The sequence below is a fragment of the Thermobia domestica genome, chromosome 4, assembly GCF_964235325.1.
Source record: "Thermobia domestica chromosome 4, izTheDome1.hap1.1, whole genome shotgun sequence".
In the NCBI taxonomy this organism is placed as follows: domain Eukaryota; kingdom Metazoa; phylum Arthropoda; class Insecta; order Zygentoma; family Lepismatidae; genus Thermobia; species Thermobia domestica.
This window is the reverse complement of record NC_137457.1, coordinates 284,729,048-284,754,120: the sequence shown is the minus strand read 5'-3', so window position 1 is coordinate 284,754,120 and position 25,073 is coordinate 284,729,048. Positions and strand designations below refer to the sequence as shown.

At 35.4% G+C, this 25,073-nt stretch overlaps 1 protein-coding gene across 1 annotated transcript in view; it reads right to left on the bottom strand.

Moving 5' to 3' along the window:
* fwd (phosphatidylinositol 4-kinase beta fwd) overlaps window positions 1-25,073 on the bottom strand; it is an 83,534-nt gene that overhangs the window by 15,632 nt on the left and 42,829 nt on the right. Inside the window, exons 4-9 of the mRNA XM_081756048.1 lie at window positions 18,460-18,577; window positions 13,856-13,990; window positions 10,707-10,948; window positions 7,220-7,347; window positions 5,349-5,579; window positions 2,271-2,498 (exon numbers count right to left, since the gene is read on the bottom strand). Of these exons, the coding sequence (XP_081612174.1) occupies window positions 2,271-2,498; window positions 5,349-5,579; window positions 7,220-7,347; window positions 10,707-10,948; window positions 13,856-13,990; window positions 18,460-18,577 (1,082 nt within the window). The remainder of the gene's footprint in view (window positions 1-2,270; window positions 2,499-5,348; window positions 5,580-7,219; window positions 7,348-10,706; window positions 10,949-13,855; window positions 13,991-18,459; window positions 18,578-25,073) is intronic.

Below are 25,073 nucleotides of genomic sequence, written 5' to 3'. Positions count from 1 at the left end.
TTCTGTGGAGTCGGTGAAAAGAGAATGGCTGCGCGTATACAGTCTCCCACCGAGTGCGAGGTACGCGCAAGAGCCGTAGTACGAGGTTTTTCCACACTAAGAAGCTGTCGGAGTCAGAGATCAACCAGAAATTGCGTGAAGTATATGGACCGGATGTCAATGAGTGAAAGTATTGTAAACAGATGATGTAGATAATTCATGGCAGGCCACGTCAATGCGCATGACGAACACCACACAGGCCGACCATTCATGGTTACGCCTGAATTGGTGGAAAGTTTACAGCAAGCAATTCTGTACAACCAGTGGTTCACAATGTCTGAACTCTCATGTCAGTTTCTGCAGGCTTCTCGTTCCTGTTGAATGAGAGCACCCAGCGACTTCAGTTGCACAAACTGTGTGCACGCTGCACAAGAAGCGGTGCACAAGAAGATGCTTCTAGCGATCCGCTTTGACCTCCTTGTTGCGTTACCACTCGGAAGATGACCAGTCCTCGATAACATCGTCACCAAGGACGAAACATAGGTATCCTATGTGATGCCAGCAATAAAGCAGCAGCCCGAAAATTGTAGTGCACAGTCTGCTGAGGACAGACAATGTGTCCTCATCCTGTTCTTACCTAGGCACAATTTTTAGACACAGGCATACAAAAGTTGCTGCTGCGTTGCGACAAATCCCTCAACAAGCATGGTGCCTATGTTCAAAAGTAGGTTATATACTGCTAACTCCACAGTAATAAAATCGTTTTCTTCTGATGTTCGTGTTTCATTCTATAATCTATTGGAACTTAACTTTCTGGATGAATCTTGTATTGCAAGTCAAAGTCTTTATATTGAAGGAGTATTACATGATGTGTGCGACTAAACTGACTGCGCAATTATATGACACGAGCATGACTCATAACTATTCAATCAGGCCTTGTTTCCACATTATCAAATTAAACACAACACACTGAACAAAGCTATGTGATAATATATTATATATTACATTACTAGCAGCGTTCACCCCGCTTCGCTGCGGTCACCCCGGAACGCAATAAACTTTGTTACTTAGATAATTTTTACTTTTTCGCTTTCAAATTGCAGTAAATGTTATTATAGCGCCTGTCATTTATGTTAACCCGCCGAGTGACACGGTCATGCGGGTTGCATATAAATACGTTTATTTTTATACCTATGATGAACTAACAAAGGATTTGTACGTTATGGACACTTGAATGGTCAATTATCTCAAGACACTGGTAATTAAAAATTAAAGTGATATGATAAAAACCATCTAGGGTCCAAATCCTAATAACCCCCCAAAAATGAAAGAAATTGGTTCAGCCGTATTAGCGTGATGAGCTAACAAAGGATTTGTGCGTTCTCTTTTATATAATAGATATATATCACACATAGCCTTGCTCAGAGTATGACTCAGTACTTGTAATACAATGGAACTTGGAATAACGGACACGGATGAAACGTAATAAAATTTCCGTAAATGAGAGCTGTTCATTACAGAGAGGTTGCACAAAGTTTGATTATTCACAGGTCATCCAATAATTATATGCAGCATACAGTGAATACGATTACATAATCATAAATGTAAATATAGGCAAATACCGAAATACTCAGGTTCGAATTACTGGGAGCATATTCGAAATAGTAAGGGGAAATATTCCTTATTGAAATTTTACGGTAAAGTAAATGATTTTGTTCCTTTATTTTTGAAGTTGTAGAGGAAGATGCAAGCCCCAAGTGAAAGAGCTGCCCCAAGTTAAAGGGAAGTATTAGATATGCCAGGGAAGAGAAGTACCGCATAGAATTCATGGCCATACGACAGTCCCTCCATTATTGATTTTTCATCTTTGAAAGTTTTCTAGATTCTCCGTCGGAAGGCAACGTATTGTTGACGAGAAAATACTAATTTTAGGTCCAGCTTGCAATTGTTCTGTGTGGTGGTTCACCAGGTTACTCACCTTACTTTCATCACTTGGGAAAGGAACTTTATTTCATTTCATTTTATTTATTTATTTTTTCGCTGTATCACAGACTTATTATGGCATTAAATAAGGTAATGCGCTAAGTAAATATAAACTGAGAATTGTTCCTCTCTGTTGTGAAGAGGTTACTAAAATGTTGGGTCAAAATAATACTGTACGAATCTGTTAAAAAGTTGTTTTATCCCATAGTAATAAATATACTTTTGCACAGACAAAAAAATCTATCCCTATTACGGAGGTGTCCGTTAAGGTAGGTTTTATGTACTACTACTAACAAAATAAAACTTACCTGCTGGGAGATTTCATCATCTTCTTGTGACCAACAATCTCCATTTTCGTCATCCAAGTTCCCATATACACTGAAGGTGCTTGATGAGGTGTTTTCTGTCAAATTGGTAACCTCCACGATGTTCTCCTCGGATTTCGTGTGACGCAATGTGTTGAGGATTTTGGCAGGGACGGGCGAAGTATGGATATCATCTACTTCCAATACTTCAACGTAGATAATGTACGGTGCCTACAAATAAATTTTAAAATATAAATATATAGAAAATGTACTGAGGCAATAAGAAAAGGCATTTCTTTAACATTGATACAACCTGGGGCACTTTTTTACGATTAACTAACATTCATCTATTATGTACCCTGAGAATCCTTCAGTGGATGATTCCTAGTATGCTTCTGGCAAACAATTCCGCTGTCTTCGACAGTTAGACACAAATGAACAACTGGTTTACAAATTTTTACATGTTATATAACTTTTTTTTAAGGGAAGAAGTTTGAAAGGAAAATAGACAATTGGAGGAAGTCTTTGCAAGATAATCATCATAGGTATTCTGTTATTATTGGCAGGTCACTTGCCGCAACTGAGAAGCTTCTAGGTCCAAGGTTTTCAGCTAACCTCTTCGTCTTCACGTACGATTTTTCTGTTTTAATATCGTCCATCAATTCTACCTTCCTTCACTCCCTCCCTCTCTTCCCTACTACCATACCATCTAGCACGTCCCTCATCATACAGTTCCTTCTTAACCAATGTCCCAATCTGTTTCTCTTAGTCTTCTCAATAATATCTAAAATTGTTCTGTTCTCCCTCACCATTTCTAACACCCTCACTAGTTTTCTACTCGACCCAGCTAATACTCTCCATTCTTCTCCACACCCACATTTCAAATGCTTCCAATTGTTTTTAACCACTTTTGAGTAATGCCGATGTTTCTGCCCATACGGTACAATACTCCACAAGCATTTTATGGGTCTTTTTCTGAACTATTTATTCAAGGTCCCACAAAATAGTCTTTTCTTCCTCTTAAAGGCTTCCTTTGTCATTCCTATCCTTGCTTTTGTTTCAGGTCCGCACTTTACATCATCACTAATAATACTTCCAGTATATTACAACTAGTCACCTGTACTATTTTCTCCTCTCCTACTTCTATATTGGACACCGACCGCTTCGTTCCAATGGCTGTTGCAACGTAAGAGGCCTAAACATTAGTAGAAAAAAACGAAATATCCCGAGTTTAACGGAGAAAGAAATTAAGAAATAAAGACACAAGAAGAAAGACTGAATGTGTTATCAAGAATGGGAATTTGGATATGAAAATCACACACACAATGCAAAAAAGATGGCGAAATTGGAAGAAAGTATGTGGCGTGCTGTGTGACCGCAGAATCACGGTAAAGAATAAATGGATGATTTACAAAACAATGGGTCGGGCAGCAATGATTTACGGAGCATTAACACGGTCAAACTAATACAATAGCAAACACTTAATAAAAAAAAAAAAAAAAAAAAAGTCGCCGAAATAAGAATGCTACGCTGGATGTGTGGGATAACAAGAAGAGACAGAGTGAAGAATGAGAGTAAGGGGAACAACCAAGCTTGCAGAAATATCTAAGAAGATCCAAAAAAGAAAACTGCAGTGATATGGCCATTTAATGAGAAAAACAAACGACTATGTGGTTAGAAGAGTGATGGCAATGGAAGTGGTTGGGAAGAGAAGTAAAGGAAAATCAAGAAGGAAACGGACCAGCATGGTTAAGAATGACTTCAGGAAAGAAGGACTGACAGGGAAAGACTTCTGGCACAGGGTTTTATGGAGAAGATTCTTCAGAAACGTCGACATCACATAACTAGGAAAATTAGTAATTAAAAAATCATTTTAGAAATAGTGTGTGTAGTGAACACCAATAACTTATAACTTGATGATACCACTATAAAAAATTAAGTTACTACTATTTACACACGCTTTATACAATATACACTATTTTATTTCACTTTAGTTGTTTTTATATTGCCACCACCAACGTTGCGACTTAGTGTATCTAGTGAACACCATTTAAAAAGTTATTTCTGATTTTAATCAGGGTGTCTACTAAAATTCTAAAAATGAAATTTCGTGACTTTTTCGTGACCTTTTCTTTACCAAGCCATAAAATTTCGTAACATTCTCAAGAGCAAATCTGGGTGCGAATTAGACCGAATTTTCATACTTGCGATAGAATGCTTGCGATTTGGAAGCGTCTGAAACCAACCATAGACATTTTTGGTGGTGAATTTTGACGTTTTATAGAACAAAATTTTTGAGTCTGTACTTATATTTGTACAGATAAAATAAATAAATAAATAAATCGTGACCCAAAAGCTAAACTTCGTGACTTTCGTTAATGTTTTCTGCGAAAAACAAATTAAGTGAAATAACATGTTAAAAATATTTGTGAAGCCGAGGCTCTTTCTTTAGTGTCTGGCTGTCGATAGCACCATGATTATTTGCCGAGAATCTACTACGAATATAAGCATCTGATTATGATTCCCACCGCTTCTACAATATTAACACACATTCTATGTTTAACGAGCAGTTCAGTTATAGCATATATAATTTCGCATGTTATGTGAGGAAGATAACGTTACGTTATTGAAACTGTTATGACATTTTTATTTTAATAAAGAAGTAATACTCTGGTCAGAAAAAATATTAATTATTTAATTAATAATTTCAGAGTTACAATGAATGTACTTTTTCGTGTGCCCAGTTGAAAAATGATGAGGTTAAAACCCGTGTTAATGTAAATTCTTGTACTCGAATAACTTCTTTTGAACGATCTACTACTGCAAATACATCTTTTAACAGGGGAAAAAAAAATGCAAAGTGGAATTCTGAGAAGTGAAAAAAAAAATCCATGTCAGTTTTCCACAGCTACTGTCGAAGGCAACAGAAACTGCAATTAAAGTGCATTTGGATGCAATAATTTGTTAGACACCTTCAACAAATTATGTAAATATACCGCAAATCATTTCTCCGCTACTAAGAGAAAATGCAAAATATTTATCTAATACACCCAATAAAAAGACCTCAAAGAGAAAGCTTACCTTGTCTTTGGAGTTGAGTACAGCCGAAGCTTGCGGAGGGATTCTAACTATATGATGAGGAATATAGCTGTGAATGGGTAGCCACACGCGTGCTGGCAAATTTAAATTGAGTAAGCTTAGTTCAGCTAGAAGTCGCGACGTTTTTGCTTCCTTCGTAGGAATAGTGCTCAATAATTTCCCAATCGATATTAAAGCCTTAATAAATTCGAGTTCAGGAACAAGTCGAGGGGCCTGAAAGAAATGAAAATTAAAAAAATGCATGACAATCGTATTTGTATTCTCGCAGTTCAGAAAATTTTCCAAATCATAAATGTCACATTACCAGTTCACCTTTATATCTGTTTCTGTTATATGCTACATACACTTTAAGATCGTATTATATACACAGTGACCCGAAATAACCTCCCACATTTGAAAGGCGAATAAAACAAAAAGTACTGCAGATAGAACTTTGTTTCCTGAAAAATATAAAATGGTATTGAAAACAGTTTGTAATTAGTTTGTTCTGATTTGTCCTGTTCTTACACTCTCCCTAGGAAGCCCAACAGCTAAAGCATGCTTCCTTTCAAAACGTTCTGGGGACTGCAAAACAAGGCTGTCTCATAGCCTCGGTATTCCAATGGTGAAGCTGTTGTTCGGAAGTTCTCGACCCAGTGTAAGATAGTCTTCCGATCAGGAACGTTTTCACTACGTAGAATAGCAAACTTTAAGCGAAAAACTCTTTGTATTGTAATCACAGATTTGCTGTTTCTGAAAAACATTTCGACTGCATACGCACAATGAACTTCTGGTCAAATCATAATGACAACTACAAATGGCAGGACAGTTGAGCGGGAGCGCATTCCTCTTGCCTCTCCACTGAAAGCGCTACACCCAAGGATTTTACAGATTCCAGGCTGCTTCCTTCCCTTTCTTCGGGTAGTATGACCGCTGAGGGACATCATCCCTCATATGTGACGGGCTAACACGATCATAGATACCAAAAGTCCAGAAATCTAGGATTAGGAATTAGATTTCTGGGCTGTCGGCACCTATGGCCATTTTGCCCATCACATATGAGGAATGACATCCCTCGGCGATTACACTATCCGAGGAAAGGAAAGGAAGAGAGGAAGCGGCCTGGGACCTATATGATAGGTACCATCCAGGTATTTGCCTGGTGTGAAGGAGGGAAACTCAGGAGAAACCTCACTCAAGATGGCTGGCCTGAAAAAGCTGTTAATTTTTTTTCGACCGCGTGGCCCAGAAATCTAATTACTAATCCTATTTATTTTAAATATACAAAAGGTTGTATAAAATGTTAAAATGCAAAAGCAAAGATAAATTATAATACCTGAATAGCACATGAAAGCTAATAACAGTAGTTATGTTTATCTACTTACTGTTAGAAAAGAAAATATCCTATAAAACATTAAAAATATAAAAGTAAAATGTAAAATGTAAAACGTTAAATGATATTACTACTCATAATTACTCAGATTAACTGCTTCCAAACTTGCTTCAATGGGCTCCCATGTTTGACTTAAAAAAAAAAAAAAAAAAAAAAAACCCTAACAATAATTCCGATTTTCCCTCCTTTCCAACTTAATTAACATATGCTCTTGACTACTTTATTATAATTTCGATTTCCTTGACTTTTTCAAGATTTCACTGATTTCCAAATTTGTCAGAACCCTGAGATAAGTGGCTCCCTAGCAGCTAAATGATCAGGCACATGTCATTGCCATGACTAAAATGTGAATAAGATATTCTCACACTACACGATGTGGACACTATAATATTAATTTTTAATTCAGAATTAATTAAGGTAAAATTACAATAAGTAGAGTAAAATTAAGCAGAATGTATTAAGATATTCAAAAATTACTTACGCTACAAGTACAATCGATTCGTTTCCCACGTAAGTCATTGACAACACCTTGACAAGTGTCGAAACATTTACAACCGTTATCAAATGCTCTCCCAGAACCAAGATCTCCTAAACACACTTTGTTGCTTCCTAAAATGAAACGATTTCAGCATCTATTACAAGTGGTTCTTACCAACTAATCTCAGCATGTATTACAAGTGTATCTTATAAACTAATTTCAGCATTTATTACAAGTGGAATTCAAGCTCCGAAGATCATATTGTATCAGGATCTCAATGTGAAAAATGTGTATTTTTTTCATATCTTATTGAAAAAGAAAAGTTAAAACCAGGAATCTCCCTCTCTTCTGCATACATCATTGAGTCCTGCATTAAATTATAAATACAAAGGCCGCTCAAAAAGTTATGCACAATAGAATCTTTTTTTATGGTTAGCACTAGGATTATAATATTTTTTGTTCATGTACTTGGGTACTTTATGTCGAAGTTGTATAAGAAATTTTCTTTCTCTATTCACAGATATGCCCATAATAAAAAAGTTGACAGCCGCATTCGCTAACGGTCAATCATTTATTTTCCTGTACAAGACCGGCGATCACTCAGCCATATCCATTCGACGCAAATTGCTTCCTGTGTATGGCAATGAGATATTGGACCGCAGCAATAGCCAGCAATAGATCCAAAGGTTCTAATGTGGTTTCTGTCTGTTGAACCAATCACGGGCCGGCAAACCATCAACTGCAATGAACGACGTTAATGAAGACCCTACTGATCAATTCATCAAACATTATGTGTAACCACACGACAACTTGTTGAAGCGACTGGGTTATTTGTTGGCTATATTGTCACTGGCAAACCTGCGACGTGCTTTAAAGTCAAAGAAACCAGAACTCTAAAATAATCAAACTACACCAAGATAATGCGAGGCCCCACTCTCCCAATTACACACTGCAGAAAATCAGAAGAATGAAATGGAAGTGGCTCCTTAGTGCTCCTATAGTTCGGACTCTGCCTCATCCGATTTCTTTCTGTTTGGCCGTCTCAACGCCCATATTCGTGATAGGCAGTTTGCCAGCGACCAAAAATTCATTTGCGTGTGTGTGTGTGAGTGTTCGGCGTTTTACCGAAGTACATTTTACGGCATGAAAAGAACGATAGGCTAAATGTGTCACACCGAACGGAGGATACACTGAGTAACATGTGTATGTACGCAAAGGACACAAACACATACAAAATTTCACAGTCCTAATGCAACTATCAAAAAAAATATGACCCATTGTGCAAAACTTTTTGAGTGTCGTCTGTAGATATGCTAACACTGAATTTTCTCCCACCATATCACAAATATCTTCTACAAAGTTATGTTTAAAAGTTATCAAACTGCACAGACGTGTAATTATTACCCTACAGGAAAAAATTACAACTACATTTGATATAGAAAATACGCAATGGTAATGCGTCAAAATACAAAACCGTACTCACCTTTTTATATTCTTATATGGACTTATGTCAATTACAACATTTCAGATGCTTCTAATGAGTATTCATTTTCAAGGACCAAAAGCAGCTCAAATCATAGTAAGCAATGTTTTTCACATGCTTTATTCATCAACATCAGCGGACTTTTTAAATTTATATAAATTTGGTGTACCAATGAGACGTTATTATTATTATTATTATTATTATTATTATTATTATTATTATTATTATTATTATTATTATTATTATTATTAAGAAGCTATCAAATATATTGGAGTCATCACACTCCCACATGCCTCATCACAATAATGTACACTCATGTCCAAAATTATTGTCGCATGTCTATGAATATGTTGGTGTAGGAATATAATTCGATAACGAATTCGCCCGGTACTTCTTATAATGCTAGTATGTGTATAATCGGCAAAGACATGTATGTGGCAAATTTCATGTCAAAAGAGCAGTAAATAACAACAACAAAACGAAAATGAAACTTTCTTGTCCATTTAGCAACATTTTGTTTTACTCATTCTAATTTTTGTATTTATAATTCTTTTCCTATGGAATTTACCACAAATATACATTTTCCGATTATACACATAGTATCAGTATTAAAAGTACCCTGCAAAATCATCATCAAATTATATTCTTACAAGAAAACAGTTATAAATATGCGACATTTTGGATATGAGTGTACCTATGTAAATATGATAAAAGCACATCACAAATTAGTTATTACCCTTATAATTACATGGGCGCATGTGGGGATATTCAAAATTAACAAAAAATTGGCTACTTACCAATGAATCCTCCCTTGAAAAATTTTTTAAAGGTTTTGACGTTTCGGAACTCTAAGCTGGTTCCTTCCTCAGTGGCAAGGAACCAGCTGAGAGTTCCGAAACGTCAAAACCTTTAAAAAAATTTTCAAGGGAGGATTCATTGGTAAGTAGCCAATTTTTTGTTAGTTATTACCCGGTTTTTACTTATATCTTGCTGGTATTTAAGAATACTAGCTTCTTCTGTGAAGTTCGGTACAATTTTGTATCTTGTTATCTTTTGTATTCCATATGTTCTATTAGTATCTTTGATAGTGCTTTAAACTGGCTAGTTTACCATCATATAATATTTTGTGCTGGGTATTTTTACTCGTACTATTCCATTAAAATCTTAAAAACAGGGAGTCATACGATATTCAGCTGATAAGAGTATTTCTTTTTTGTTTTTCCTACAGAAATATTAATATTACTTTGTGTCCCTTTGCAAATTAATCCTAGAAGCCCTGTCTGCTACGTGTATTACCACGGGAAAGACAAATCTTCATTCGCTATTTTCAAGTGATTGTTACAACGTATCTAGTGAATTTAAATTAACATTTTAAACTAAACTAGCAACAGAAACCATCCAAGTAGTTCTATTTTACATTTATCCTAAATGGTTATATCATTCAAGGACGAAATTAATAGTATCACTAACACTAGAAAATGCTCTTGTAAGTTTCATTGTTCATTTAAGAGGAGAAATAACACTTAAGAAACATACAATGTATGTTATGAACCAAAAAGAAAAATGGCAAAATCAAAGACGAGTAATAATACCTAGTACCAAGGAGGAGGAAGGGATGTCAAATGAGCTTGCACCCAATGGATTTTTTATGACAATGAAATAGGTATAATAATATAAAACTGCCCAAAGTGAAGAACACATTCAAATGAACAATGTAAAAAAATCAAGAGCTCTTAAAGAACACTTTATCTGTATTTAAAAAGAGAGAAAAAAAAATGCGCAGACAAAATTGATACCTCACCTTGGTATTTCTAGGGTTAAGTTTTGTAAATTCTTCAATGTTTTTCTATATTTGTACGAGTCTCGTACTTCGTTTACATGTTATGTTCATACTATATGTACTACACAATTGTTTGACGAGAACACAACGATTCGGTACTTTCTTTATAGATGAATGGTTAAAATTAAAAGAACTTGCTTTACTTTTAGGAATGAACGGATGCTTACCCTGAGACAATACTCTCCTGTGTCCCTGAAAGAGTCCCGTGGCATCAGATCTTGACCGTTGATGGGTCTTCTTCCCTGGTGAAGTGACTGGAGATAGCGTAGCAACACAAAACGACTGAGGCATAACGACGGAAGCACCACTGGTTGGGGACGTTGCTTCTTTCAGCTTTGATGGATCAGGAGCCGCACTGCTGGTACTTAGCTTCACCCGTCGTGGACACTCCGATCCGTTCTCCTTTGGTCTGTACCAGAATATAGATAATATTCACAATTAAAACTAGCAGCAAAAAACATACCTGTTCTTATCTTCTATTACTTTTATGTATCTTAGTCTAAACAATAACAACCTACTCTTGTGATAAAGGATTCCATTATACAAAATGCATTATTTCAATAATTATGACCTAAAGAGATCTTTAATTCTATATTATAGAGTGTGTTCAAATATTAGTAATGTTATACTGATATGGAAGAATTGCATACTTTGTACAAAGATTCTCCTTTCATATACTAGATTTAAAAAGTATCTCACAGTGTACACCACATGAAAGAGTTTGGTTTTGTTTTATTTTTGATTTAAAAAAAAAAAACTCCTTGGCAAGCTAATTTTTACCAACTCTAGGCTTTAATAATCATTCTTCCTGAAATTAAATTTAAGTACAACATATACATAAAGAATGAAATAAGTGAATATCACTCGACCGAGACTTGAACCCAGGATCTTTGGCATGTCGTGCCGATGCGTTAACCACAATGCTATCCACTTCGCTTCTCAGAACAGCTAGTCTTTACTTTCTCACTCTTTGTGTGTTATTAAATTCGCACCTACAAAGGACCAAGTATGTATAAAAAAAAAAAAAAAAAAAAAAAAATGACTGTTTCTTCCTTTTATTAATACATAAAATTAAGTATAATTTAAGATAGTGGTTCTTAACTGGTGTCCCGCAGTTCCCTACGGCGTATCGCAAAATTTTAAAATTTAAAAAGCATGAAGCACTTACTAATTAGGGTAAAAAATAAATTTTGAGAAAGACTTTACCAACCAACGCCCCCCATCCAGAGAAGGCGACAATGTTCAGTACTACACAGTCACTACTTTACAGAAACCTACACTTTTATACTATTATAGTGTTATAAATTAAACAAGTGTGTCGCGATGTCGCAGGCGCTCAGTGTGTCGTCAATCAAAAAAGATTGGGATCCAGATAAACGAATATTTGAAAACAAAGAATATATAAGTCTTTAGAAGTTTGTCGAGCAGAAAGTCATTTCGTTTCACTTTAGCGCTGTATTCCACTGACAGTTTAGTATTTTGTATCCTGAACATTATACGAACCCGCTATATTAACATCTCTGCGGGTGGTTTATCAAAAAGAAAGATATCCATAATTATTCCCATAGGAATACATGGGAAACCAATTTTTCGTTGTCCATATCTTGGGATCAACTAGCTGGATCACTTCCATTAAGAAATTTGATTCCTAATTTTTGATCCTCTGCATTCTCGTCAAATTGATGGCATCCATCAAGTGGTTCTTCAGATTTTCTCTCTCCTGGGCAGGCAGAATAATAGGTAGAGTTTCTGACAATACCAAACTCTTTCAAAACTGGCCTCCTATATGTACAACGGTGTTATTTCATAGGTCAATAGGTGTTCTTCAATAAATTATTTAAAAAATGTTTGTTGTTATGTTAAATTATTACTATGTACAATATATATCTCACCAAAAATAAAAATAGTAAATAAAAATAATCTGCTGTATCTAAGTTAAGGGCGAGCAATGACTACATTAGCTTTAACAAAATAAGTTAAACTGGAGCCCAAAATAGCACTATTACTTTCTTCGAAACTCTGCCATAAACAGGGTTCCCACAAAAACTGAAGATTGATTTCCCTGACACAAATCCTTGTTTTACTTGACATAAATTCTTGAATATAAATGGGAAGATATAGAGTAAGTTCTATCATACACTTTTTTAACAACCTCCTTCATCTCCATAACTGTCCAACACACACCTTTAATTACCATTTACATATTTGTTATGTTCAATATGAGTAATTGTTATTTATACAAAATTTAACATGTAAGTATATAATAACGGTAACACATACCTTGACATTGCAAACTTTTTTTTTTGCTTAAAAAAACAATAAAAAGCAGTCAAGAATATATTGTCAACTCTCCCTGAGTCTAATAGTATTAGTCCTAATATTACCAACTCTGAGATGTTAAACCTCACATTTAGATTTTTTAAACAGAATTTTGTTTTGCTTTCAGTTCTTGAATTTGTTCTGCGAGCGTGTTTGTAATATAATTCCATTTGTTTCTTCTTTGCTTCCAAATTTCTTAACTTCAGCCTTAGTTTTCTTTTTTTTACCTTTGATTTTACTTTCCTCTGCACTTTAGATTCGTTTGTTTCATGTATTCGTCTTAACATTTCGGAGCTAAACGAACTGAGAAAAGCATTATTCGATCAACAGGAACAGATTCCATACCTCCATAGTACATAACTGCATCATACACCCGCCTCTATGCTCTTTGTACTAGAGAATCTTCGATTTGGTTTTCTACAATAAATGTCTTATTGACTGAGAACTCGCCCTCCACTGAGGCACTCCCATCAGAATATTCTTGTTTGTTGGACATTACCGACAGTCAAGCCTGAAAGCTTGTTTATCTTTATCTGATGCTCAGTTCTTTCGGTAGTTTTTCTGTCTTAAAATCAATCTCTCAGCACGAAATAGCAACACTATATCACTATCATCATTGAGAATGCTGTATCATTGTGGTCCTCTTCACATGTCGATCTGTACAACTGGTACTGACTTTCCATATTTTATGCACAACGCATAATCTCCCTGACTTTCCCTGATTTTGTTTTCATTTCCCTGATATTCCAGAATGTCGGAATCTTGTAGTATAAGGAGAATCAATCTCAGAGGAGAAATATCGATTAACGACAAATCGAACACGTATTTCAGTGAACTACGTTTTATAATTGTAAGGTTACATGTATTGCTCAGCTGCTTCCAGTATTTTTAGGCACCACTTGCTATTATTTATTGGGCACTGTATTGTGGAAGGAATCTCTTGGAAAATACAATATATATAAAATAATCTAATAATATGCATATATTAATACTTTACCTAAGCTCATCTGAGAGAATGAGATTTTTTAATTTTGTTCCATGAGACTTCTTCTTGGAAGGTAAGTGAGCATCTGAGCTGTACGCGTCCAGCAACCAGGCACATTTCAACGAAAAATCAGCTGAGTTTCTGCACCTACAAAAAAACATACAATTAGTATATTCTTCTTCCATATTCAGTCTTAAATAAATATAATGATATGCATGACTGCCCCGAAAATCGAATTGAGATCTCTAGCCTACTGTACCACTACACCACCCAGTCAGCTTCTTCAACAGCCATACATTCTATCACTCTTGAAGTCAATGCTCAATCACTCTGACAACATGGACTATACAAGGGATGGCCAAAAGTTTTCGGAATCAGAAACTTCACTTTCTGAATTCAGTTTTTTTCCGAAATCCGAAATTTTCTAAATTTCCGGAAGTTTTCCGAATTCCGGAATTGGTCATCCCTAGACTGTACCACACAGAGACCCGGTCCAGTCATGCTTCTTTTTTTATATATATGACTGAATCCGTACGTATTGAGCAGTCATTTCCAACTAAATGCTCTGTGACGTCACAGTTTGAATCTCGCTTTCTCAGTTTGACGGCACGAGGCTGGTAGGCAACCTGATGTTCATAAGAGACAGTGTTGACGGGTAAACATCATCGGTAGTTTTGCAAGTATACTACTCGTGGATTCATGACTAGTGCATTCACTGGCAACACTTGCTCTTCTACATCATCTCCTTCCCCCATTGTGTTTCTCTCTGCTTTTCTCTAATTGTGAAAACTACGCTTCTGTATCATACACAAGCCAGTTGGAAATGACTGCTATAGAGGAACTCATTTGATAAAAAATCAGTTTGCATTTATCATATATAATAAATAAATACAGCATTATTTATTGAAGCTATTTATACTCTTAAAAGCTGGAATGGGATACATTTCGTACAATGTGTCTACTAAATTTAAAGACTGGCAACACTGTACGATAACGAGTCGCCAAGCTGTTATTTTGTGTAGCTTTTAGTACAGAGTGTGTTGTGCATTGTGCGAAGAATTCACGAATGTATGTTCCGAATTTTGAGAGTTACAGTGATTTCAGTGAACTGTGCTTTCTTCGTTCATCATGGATAGTAAAGTGAAGCGGAGAGTAGCCATCAAGTTTTGTGTAAAACTTGGTAACACAGCCACGGAGACCTTGAGCATGATTCAAACAGCTTACAACAATGATGCTCTTTCTCAAGCGAACATTTTTATGTGGCATCGTTGATTTCGTAATGGTCGGGAGGGGGTCACGGACGATCTTGGACCTGGTCGTCCGGTAACCGTTCGAACTGATGAAATGTTGAAAAATTGGTGGGGAGGAAGCCGGCTGAAAATCGTTGTCAGTCTGCGGAGGACTTGAACGTTGTTAAGGATATTGTTTGGAAGATCATGGAACAAGATCTACAGGAGAGGAAGATTGTTTCAGATTTGCGCCCCAGTCTGACAGCAGAGCTAAAAGAAGACCGAGTGTTGTTGTGGGCCCAACTGGCCGAAAATTATCCAGATTACTTTAAGAAAATCATAATTGGTGATGTATAACTCTTCTACGTTGAAAGGAAGACATTTTGACTGAATGTTGGACATCCAAAGGGCTGTGACGACAAAACTCAACACTGTCGGAGAAGTGGACTTCCAGAAATGAATTCAGAAACTATACAGCTGTGCAACTGTTTGTATACAACAAGAAGGGTCATATATTTATTGAAGATTAGCAGCCAATGAACATAATTCTATTCTGCATTATTTTCTGATACTGCCAGTCTTAAAATTTAGTAGGCATAGTGTGTAAGTAGACCTTAACATAAATTATTGAACAAAAATCAAAAGTGTAACAAATACCATGTACTGAATTCAATGGTGAGAATTTTTATTTGGAGACTTTCGCGTTGAATCATAAGCGATCTAAAACGTAATTTTAGACTCATAATACACTGAAAATTTCAGCTTACCAGAAAGAGTGGGGAGGGGGAAGAATTGGAACAACAGAATAAAACGTTCTAAATGTCATCGGTGAGGTAAGATGATTTTGGTTTTCTCTCTCTTTTAGCAGCGAGGCTATATGAGACGTGCACCTACTGATTAAGGTGGAATCCGAACCATATGAACTCCCGCCGGGAATAGAATCCGGGTCACTAACGCCAAAGGTGCGTATGCTAACTATTTAGCCACGAAAGAGCTCCTAGGTGTCATCGGATAGAATTCTTTATGACCTCTTCAGAACTACTCTCAATTTCACCCTGTTCGAATCCATTTCAAAGTTACATATATCGAATCTTCTGGTTAATCTTATTTTCCGTATTCCTTCCCAATAAAGACATTTTTAGCAACGGCAACTAATCGACAATATGTGGCGAAAGATACGCCATCGTTTGGGGTACAAAGCAAACCAAAAGTAGTTCGCAATACACTAAATAATTTACACTAAGATCGAATCAGTAAAATTACTCAAATTATTACACTTAATTTATGAATATTAATATCGAAAACGAGTTCCAAGTTTTATTTTGATGTAGTTATCATAAATTTAGTCAGTAATAAACAGTATTTTACTCTATCAGCTACTTTAAACACTATTTATTAGCTACTTCTAAATACTCTTTAGAATGTTTCCCCACCAGACATAAAAGTGGACATTTCAATCGCACCAATATTAAATATTAAATAGTATATTATTAAATATTAAATAGTATATTATTAAATATTAAATACTCATTAAATAGTATATCACTCTATAAAGTCAACGTCTAACAATATACTTAATTTTTCATCATTAAAAACAAGATACAGTATCGAAGAGTTCTTGAGAAACTGTTATGTAGTTCGCCGAATCAGTGACGAGCGCACTACGCTTGTGCAACTGTACACACGTAAAAGAAAGTATTCTTCAGTTGACAAATTTTCTTTTTCCCCCATTAACTCGGGAACAAATGAATTAATCTGGATCTTTTTGTCGTTATCTTTAGAATAGTTATAATTTGATAACTTGCCAAAATCGGTACTCTAGTAGATTAATTTATTCTGGAGTTATTAGGAAAAGAAATTTTGTCAACTGAAGAATACTTTCTTTCGTGACTGTACAGACACGCCCTTGTCAGCAGTAGTACGAACTCTCAGATTACAATACCACCTTATATGAAAATAGTACTTAGAAAATACTAACAAGACGTTGAACATGGTCGGAGATATGCTCCCAGGAAAATTTCTTAACTTTTGGAAGTGATACAATTTTCTCCCCGGGCCACCCCTTGAAATCATCACTAGTTTACGCAACTTTAAAAATATTAAACATGGAACCTAATATCGCAATATGACCTGAAGTATTCCTAACTGCTTTCCAAGTCTACGTGCTCTACCGGGGACTGAACCAGGGATTACGTGTATTGGCAGTACGTGTTAACCATTCTGTTGTAAAAAGGGAACTTGCTTGTTTAAACAAAGCTATAGAAGATTTTAAAGTGTGTTCTTTGAAACAAGAGAATCTATTGCATTTTTCAAAACATACGCGTGTATTGAAAGCTGAAATCGTCCGAAGATGAAAGCTGTTCTTTCGATGCTGAATCCGTATACCAAAACGTCATTTCTTGCTAAACCGGAAAACACTGATTTCTACAGCAATTTATGTAGAAGACTGTGTTTGCTTTTTAGTCCTTGAAAATGCTTCTCCCATTGAAAATAAGGAGTTAAAATATGGGAAGCCCTACAACATAAGAAAGAGCTGTGACAATTCCGGTATTCCCTTGGGCGCTTTTGAAATGTCAACAAACGATACTTAATATTACTCCTATGCAAATTCGAGATTATATCTTACTTTCAATATACCAGGGCGGATCAATAAATAAAGCAAAACAATTTATGTAGAGTGTACTATGTAACATATAGAGTCAAGGCTCATATTAAAGCTACTTTTTAACATTGCAGCCAAGTTTCTCAACATATTTCTCTCATCGCGGCACAAATCTCAAAATATCCTGTTCATAGAAGTTCGTGTTTTTGGAGTATAGCCATTTCGCAACATATGAGATTGTCATGCACCACATTATACACTGTACCGCACGAATTGTTGTGCATGTCTTAAGTTGGATTAGCCGGGCATTACGAATGTTTTCTTCAATGGCTAGGACATTTTGTTCTGTTGATGCTACCGTTGTTATTAGACGCCCGGCACGTAGCAAATTCGTAAGGTTCATACGACAGAGACGTTGATATGGATCATACGTCTTTCTCATACACCCACACCATTTCCCTGTGAATTTCACTAGGGTTTTGTCCTTTTACCCACATTAAACGAACTATATCTCTCTGCTCTTTACATGATGATCATTTTAACACACACGCCATCTTTGCTCAGTAGTTCACCTTCTGTTGCTAGAGGTATACCTAATCGAACAACAGCCGACTACAGTGTGAACTTCAAAAGTACTTCTCCTTTAATTTTAAAGTGATACATCAGTATAATATCACAAAAAATAAAATAAAATAAAAAAAATGCTGTGCTATTCTTATTGACCCGCCATATAATCAGTTTACATATATAATCTCGCAATAAATAAATAAATAAAAGGTACATACCTGTGGATTAAGTAAGGATGAATGACCTCTGCAACATCATGCATCTGAATATACATACTAACTAGTTGTGGTAGATAGAAATCAACTTCCCGGTCGGGAAAACTAAAAATTTTGTTACCTATAAACAAATAAAATCTCATTAAGAAAATTTTCGAAAGCAAGTTAAAATTTTGAAACTATTTTAAGACAGCTGTGAAATCTTTATTTAAGAAGTTTAACTGGTTTCTGGAAACTAGCTATTCACCAAGTAGTACATCATCAATAACTATACATAATTAGAGTAAAGCTGTTGTTTACATGTGTTTTCTGTTCAAACTTTAAAATAACTTTTACCCACATGTTCCACTGTAATTTATGGAATCTCAAATATTAAAAGAAACAATATACGTTACAATACAAAAATTATATTTGCTAAATACTGGATTAAGGAAAAACTTCTACAGTAGTAAAGGTTTATTTTTCCGTAATATTTTCAGAGGGAAGGTGTGGGAGTTAAAACGCGAATACACCATCGTGCACGACACTGGGCATACCATTTTATAAAGAAAATAAAAGTTCGTACGATTGTCAGGAAAATTACAGTGAGTCAGACTAGGGAGGAACCCTTCTATTTTTAAAACTGTTCCAGGGCTCTTAATTTTAAAAAATGCCAATGTGTAAAGAATCTACCTAGTAGGGAGAGAATAAACATTAACTTTCAAGTAACCAAAATTGGTTACTTACCAATAAGTCCTCCCGTATGAAAACTAAATATTCTTCAAACGTATCGGAACAACAAACTAGTTCCGTATTCAGTGGTTAGGTGACAAGGATAAAAATGGATGAGAATTATGGTGTGGAAAAAGGAATACATACCAACAAACAAATACAATGTGAGATATGGATACTGAAAACCACAAGCAGAGCACAGTGGACGAAAGATAGAATGAGCTGGATTGAACGAAGCGCGGTGTCCATGCTACGTCACTATTGCTAGATCCAAAATACAGGGGAAGGCGTTGTACCTGTGAACACTTTTAGTCTTCGAAATTTAGGTGCTAATATTCAGCACTATTTCATCAATTTTTGTTGTACATTTGAAGTATCATCTCTTTGCTATCAGATAGGATGATTTTTAAACGTGTTACCTTAGCTTTTATAGAATATAACAAGAGCATATCCATTTTGTTCACAGGTACATTATGGTCGTGTACCATTGAACAGACCCTCTTGTACCTTTGAACAAAGTCATAATTACAACGTTTCTGAGGCAATAATATAAAAAGAAGCCGTAAATATTAACAGTTATAAATTGCAATAAAAGGTTTAGCTATAGAAAGTTCCCCAGAATTGAAATTTTATTAATTAAATTAAAAATTGAAGAGAAGTTCTAACAAAAACTTGTGAACAATAAAGTTGACATATACAACTCTTAACATTATGTTATACAATAAGCGAATATATAGAAACTACTTAAAATCATAATTAGTAACTTTATATCCTAACCTAATCTATATAAAATATATCAATTGTTTTAACTACTTACATTACGTAGCTTTAAACAGTATTATTTATCGTTCAAAGGTACACGATGCATTAATGTTCATAGGTACAAGAGGGTCGCCATTACGAAAAAAAAGTTCTCCACTAGCTTAAATATTGAACACATGTTAAAACTAAAAATATTACTGTATTCACCAATGATTCTACCCCAAGTTTGGACAAATAAATATCAAGTGCGAAAACAGAAGAGCACAAAACTCAATAGGTAACTACAAAAAATGGTTTGGGGGGTGAAAAATTAAAAGGAACGTTACTCGGCATAACACTCAGTAAACAACAGCCAAACGCGTTTGTAGTGCTTTTTATCATTTAATCTTTCAAACGAATTTTAATCACTGCACCTAGGTAGCTCTGAATTCGAGAAAGGCACAGGTGTTCAAAGGTACATTGTTTCAAAGGTACAACGCCTTCCCCTACATAAAGATAAGTAGCCAGATTTTATCAGTATTGCCAGAATCCAGATTTAGAGCCTGTTTTATTTATGAATAAAGAATGATTCTTCAATCTCCCGTTGTTTTTGGTTTTTCCTGGACATGTCACATTAAACTGTTTCTTTTTTTTTTATTATTGCGTGTGTGTTGTTTTATGTGAAGTGACAATCCCGACATACCCTATTCGTGTGACTTTTTTAATTGTCTAATGTATTCTTTAACTTCGGTGTTAATATTACGTTTGGTTTGACCTATATATGAAGCGTCACACTCACACTGAGCCCAGTAAATACCTGACCTATTTAGTGGATCAGCAAAGTAACTTTTAAAGCCGGTGAGATCCTTTCCTAAACTTTTCGGGGGGATACTGGAAGCAGGTATGTTACATTTTGCAAGATTTTGGGAAAAATTGGTTTTAGGGACTTGCACCCACCTACGTGTTCGATTAAACCATTTTTGTAAAGTACGCAAACTTCTAACCGTTTCTTGCCCTATTTGATATAAAAGCTGTATTTCATCATTGAGATCGCTTGGATGATCACAAATTGGTAATGGCCTATGAAAGAATTTGGCAATAGTGACGTAGCACAGACACCGCGTTTCTTTCAACTTGGCTCGTTCCTTTTTTCATCCACTGTACTCTGCTCGTTGTTTCTAGTATCCATCTTTCATGTTGTATTTATTTGGTGGAATATATTTCTCCATTTTTAATCTTGTTACCTTACCATTGAAGACGGAACTAGCTTGTTGTTCCGATATGTTTGGAGAATATTTGTTTTTCCCCATGGGAGGACAGATTGGTAAGTAACTACTTTTTTTGTTTGTTTTGTTTTTGTTTAATTTGAATCATCCTCTCATGCGCCTACATAATTTTAACCATTCCCTTTGTTTTATTTATAGCATATGCGGCTCTTCAGACGCCATCTTCCCTTCACTGCACAACAACACACTGCAATTATTACTATTATTGTTTTGAGAAATCAAGAGACTACAGATTAATCAACGGGGATTACAAGATGAAATATATTACACACAACATTGACAGTACAACAAACTAACAAGAACAAAGTGACAAAATACTTGCAACATAAAAGAAATACGACGTAAATCGAACTGAACTGAACTGAACCTCTGATTACAATATTGACTAACTGACTAAAACGATAGCTAAGTGTAAGGCTAGGAAGTCTACGCTCCGCACTCGCAACTTTAAAATGTTAATACCTGACAACAATATTGAACAGGTAAAAGCAAGCCAAATAAATTGTTTGCAAAGAGTGACTGACTGGACCGGGATTCGAATTCGGGACCTCCGGCATACCGTGTCGATGCGTTAACCACTACGCCACCCAGTCCACTTCCCCGAACAGCTACTCACTCACTCACTCAATCTCGAGATCTATGCTTTTATCTCGGGCCACGTGGGTTGTACCACAGATCCATGCTGTGATTGGACAACCGTATGTCCATATACCGAGCACTATACTAATGAAATAGTACTAATGAGCACAATCATCGTAAGATGCTCGGTACATGGACACAGGATTGTCCATCATAGCACGGGTCTGTGGTACAACTCACGTAATCCGAGATGAGAGCACCGACCTCGAGAGTGATGGGCTGTTCTGGGTGGTGTAGTGGTTTGCGTTAGAATTCACACCTATAGAGTATTTGGCGTGCAAAATAAAAAAAAAATCGGTTGTTGCCTTCTTTCATTAGTAAAAATGTTTGCAATTAATTACTAATACTAACAATTATTAATACTTAATAAATTATTTCCATTTAGGTAGACAGCTTTCTCAACATTAAATGTAAAAGTAAAACGAGCATAAATCACAACTGTAATTACACACTGTTACTGACTGCAAGTAGTACGTTCCATTAAAATTATTGCTCTTATTTTTGTTTACCAAAAAAAAAAAAAATCTATATTAATAAATCTGAATGTAATGTTGCTTGTGATCGCATCACGGCTGACGGCTGAACCAACTGCATGTTTAAATAGTATCTACCTCGAATTAAGTTTTTATTCATGTTACTTTTATTTAAATGCATATAGTAGGTGGGTAGTGCGAGTTCAAAATTTATGCCAAAAACAGAATATTTCACTCTACAACAATCGATTCGTTAATTATTACATTTAAATATTATCAGTTTTTCATTATTAAACATCATTTCTATTCTTTCTAACGTGGTCATTAAACATAACCCACACAATGCCAAAGAAGAAACTAACAAACTTAGAGAGGAACACCAGTGGTATGGCCCAACGACAGACTAGAACAGCAGAAGAAACGAGAATTACACGAAAGCAGTTAGACAACGAGGTAAATGAGTAAACATACTTAAAACTTGGGGCGAGCCAGGTTCTCATCATTCCATTTCGATTGAATTACGCATCCTGAGGGGAGAAAGGGGGTTCGTATACATCTTCCAGATATTTCCCATATACCTATTTCTCCGTGCGAACACATTCATCTACTTATAACATATTAAATGAACAACACAGTGGTAGTGTAACAATAAAATCAGAAACCACTATTGGAGCCGATTCACATATTGCAGACACTAATCATTTCGTACTAGAAGAGAATGTGCAGCCACACTCAAGTCTTCGTTCGAAGATGAAACAAACTTATTTTAGATAATACAACTTCAATGGCAACAACAGAGTTTCAATGGTTGAAAATTGTTTTTAAAAAATTCTGAGTATAGCATTATATTTATCCAGTAATTTTTTTAACTCTTCTCTAAATTTGATTTATGCTGTTAACCTAAATCAATATTTACACATTGTCCTCTAAGTTTCATTTCTAGCATCTAATAAAGTTATGTTTAAGTGTTTAGATAGACCAGATACTGGATTTTGTGTACTGGATATATGTTCTTTGATTCTGGTTGTCATATATTTTTGAAATATGCTTTTAGTATTAATCTGCTATACACACGATTTTTTTTTCATCTCGATTCGTCCAATAGTTACTAATTAAAGATTTTTCTTAATTAAATCCAATTTAAGTACTACTTAGGATCTTAATATAATAATTATAATTATTATTATCTGAAAAAAAAATATTTATAAACAAAGATATCGTCGTTTTTCTAGCAGAAGTTATAGCTCCCTGGATTTGAAAAAAAAAATAAATAAATCTTGCAGTTTAACACCCCACGATTATGAACTTTAGGCTAAGGGAGAAGATGCTTAAAGCAAGTAAATGATAATGGAAGAACTGGCGGAATGAGAAAGTGGGAGGAAACGGCAGTACGCCGAGAAAACACACGGACATGATGATGTCCACCACAAATTTATTTGGCCGGAAATCGAATCAAGAACCCCACGCACCAGAGGTAAGCGTTCTAGCACTGAGCCACCGTGCCTCCCCCCTCCCTCCCTAGATTTGAGTTTATGAAGTTAATACATAAAATTGAAGAGCGCAAGAACGGTAAAATTATTTGTAGGATTAAGATCATAATATAAAACTAGATAGAACATAAAACACATATATTGACTTTTATTAATATTGCCAAACCGATTTCAGCGCTAGTTTCAAACTTCAAAACAGTTAGATCTCAAAAATAATATTCTGGAATTACCTCTACTACAACGACGATAATATGATAATCAAATTACAGGAATGCGCATTATACTCTGCACAACGCTTTTTTTTTTTTTTTTAAATAATAATTATTACACATAATTACGACCTGGCAATACATTTAGAGGGGCTGATTGTGACACTGATCACTACCTGGTAGCAGCGATAATACGGGAGAGATTATCGTTGAATAAAGGTAATACTCAATGTCCGAAAACGGAGAGATTTAATTTAAAGAAATTAGAAGAGAGCCAGGTAAGAGAGGAATACCAGATTGAAGTTTCGAATAGATTCTCGGTTTTAGAAGACTCGGAGTGCACTAGTGTTGAGGATACTTGGATTGAAATTAGAGATAGCATTAAAAGTTCAGCAATAGAAAAACTGGGACACGCGGAAATACGTAGGAACAAACCATGGTTCGACCAAGAATGCATTAAACTAGTAGAGAAGAGAAAACAGGCAAAATTACAGTGGCTACAAAATCCGAATGAAATAACTACACAAAATTTCGCAGATATCAGGCGGGAAACTTCCAAAACTTTTAGAACAAAGAAACGGGATTTTTTGAAAGCTAAAATTAAGGAACTTGAAGATAATAGTAAAAATAAAAATATTCGGGACATGTATAAGGGGATCAGCGAATTTAAGAAAGGCTATCAACCTCGTGCTTATATATTAAAGAAAGCTGACGGAACAGTTCTCACTGATACGGATAGCCTCTTAAATAGATGGAAAGATTTCTTTGACGATTTGCTGAACACGCAGCCAAAAACTAATGTGCGTGGAGAAAAGGAGATACACACCGCAGAACCGTATATTCCAGAACCCAATCGAATAGAAGTGGAAGCCGCTATAAAGAAATCAAAGAAACACAAATCTCCGGGTGTAGATGAAATTCCGGCTGAGTTAATTTTAGATGGAGGCGAAAAATTGTGGAACAAGATACACAAACTCATTCTCCTTATCTGGAACAAGGAAGAATTGCCACAAGAGTGGAAAGAGTCAATCACTGTTCCAATTCACAAGAAAGGCGACAAAACTGACT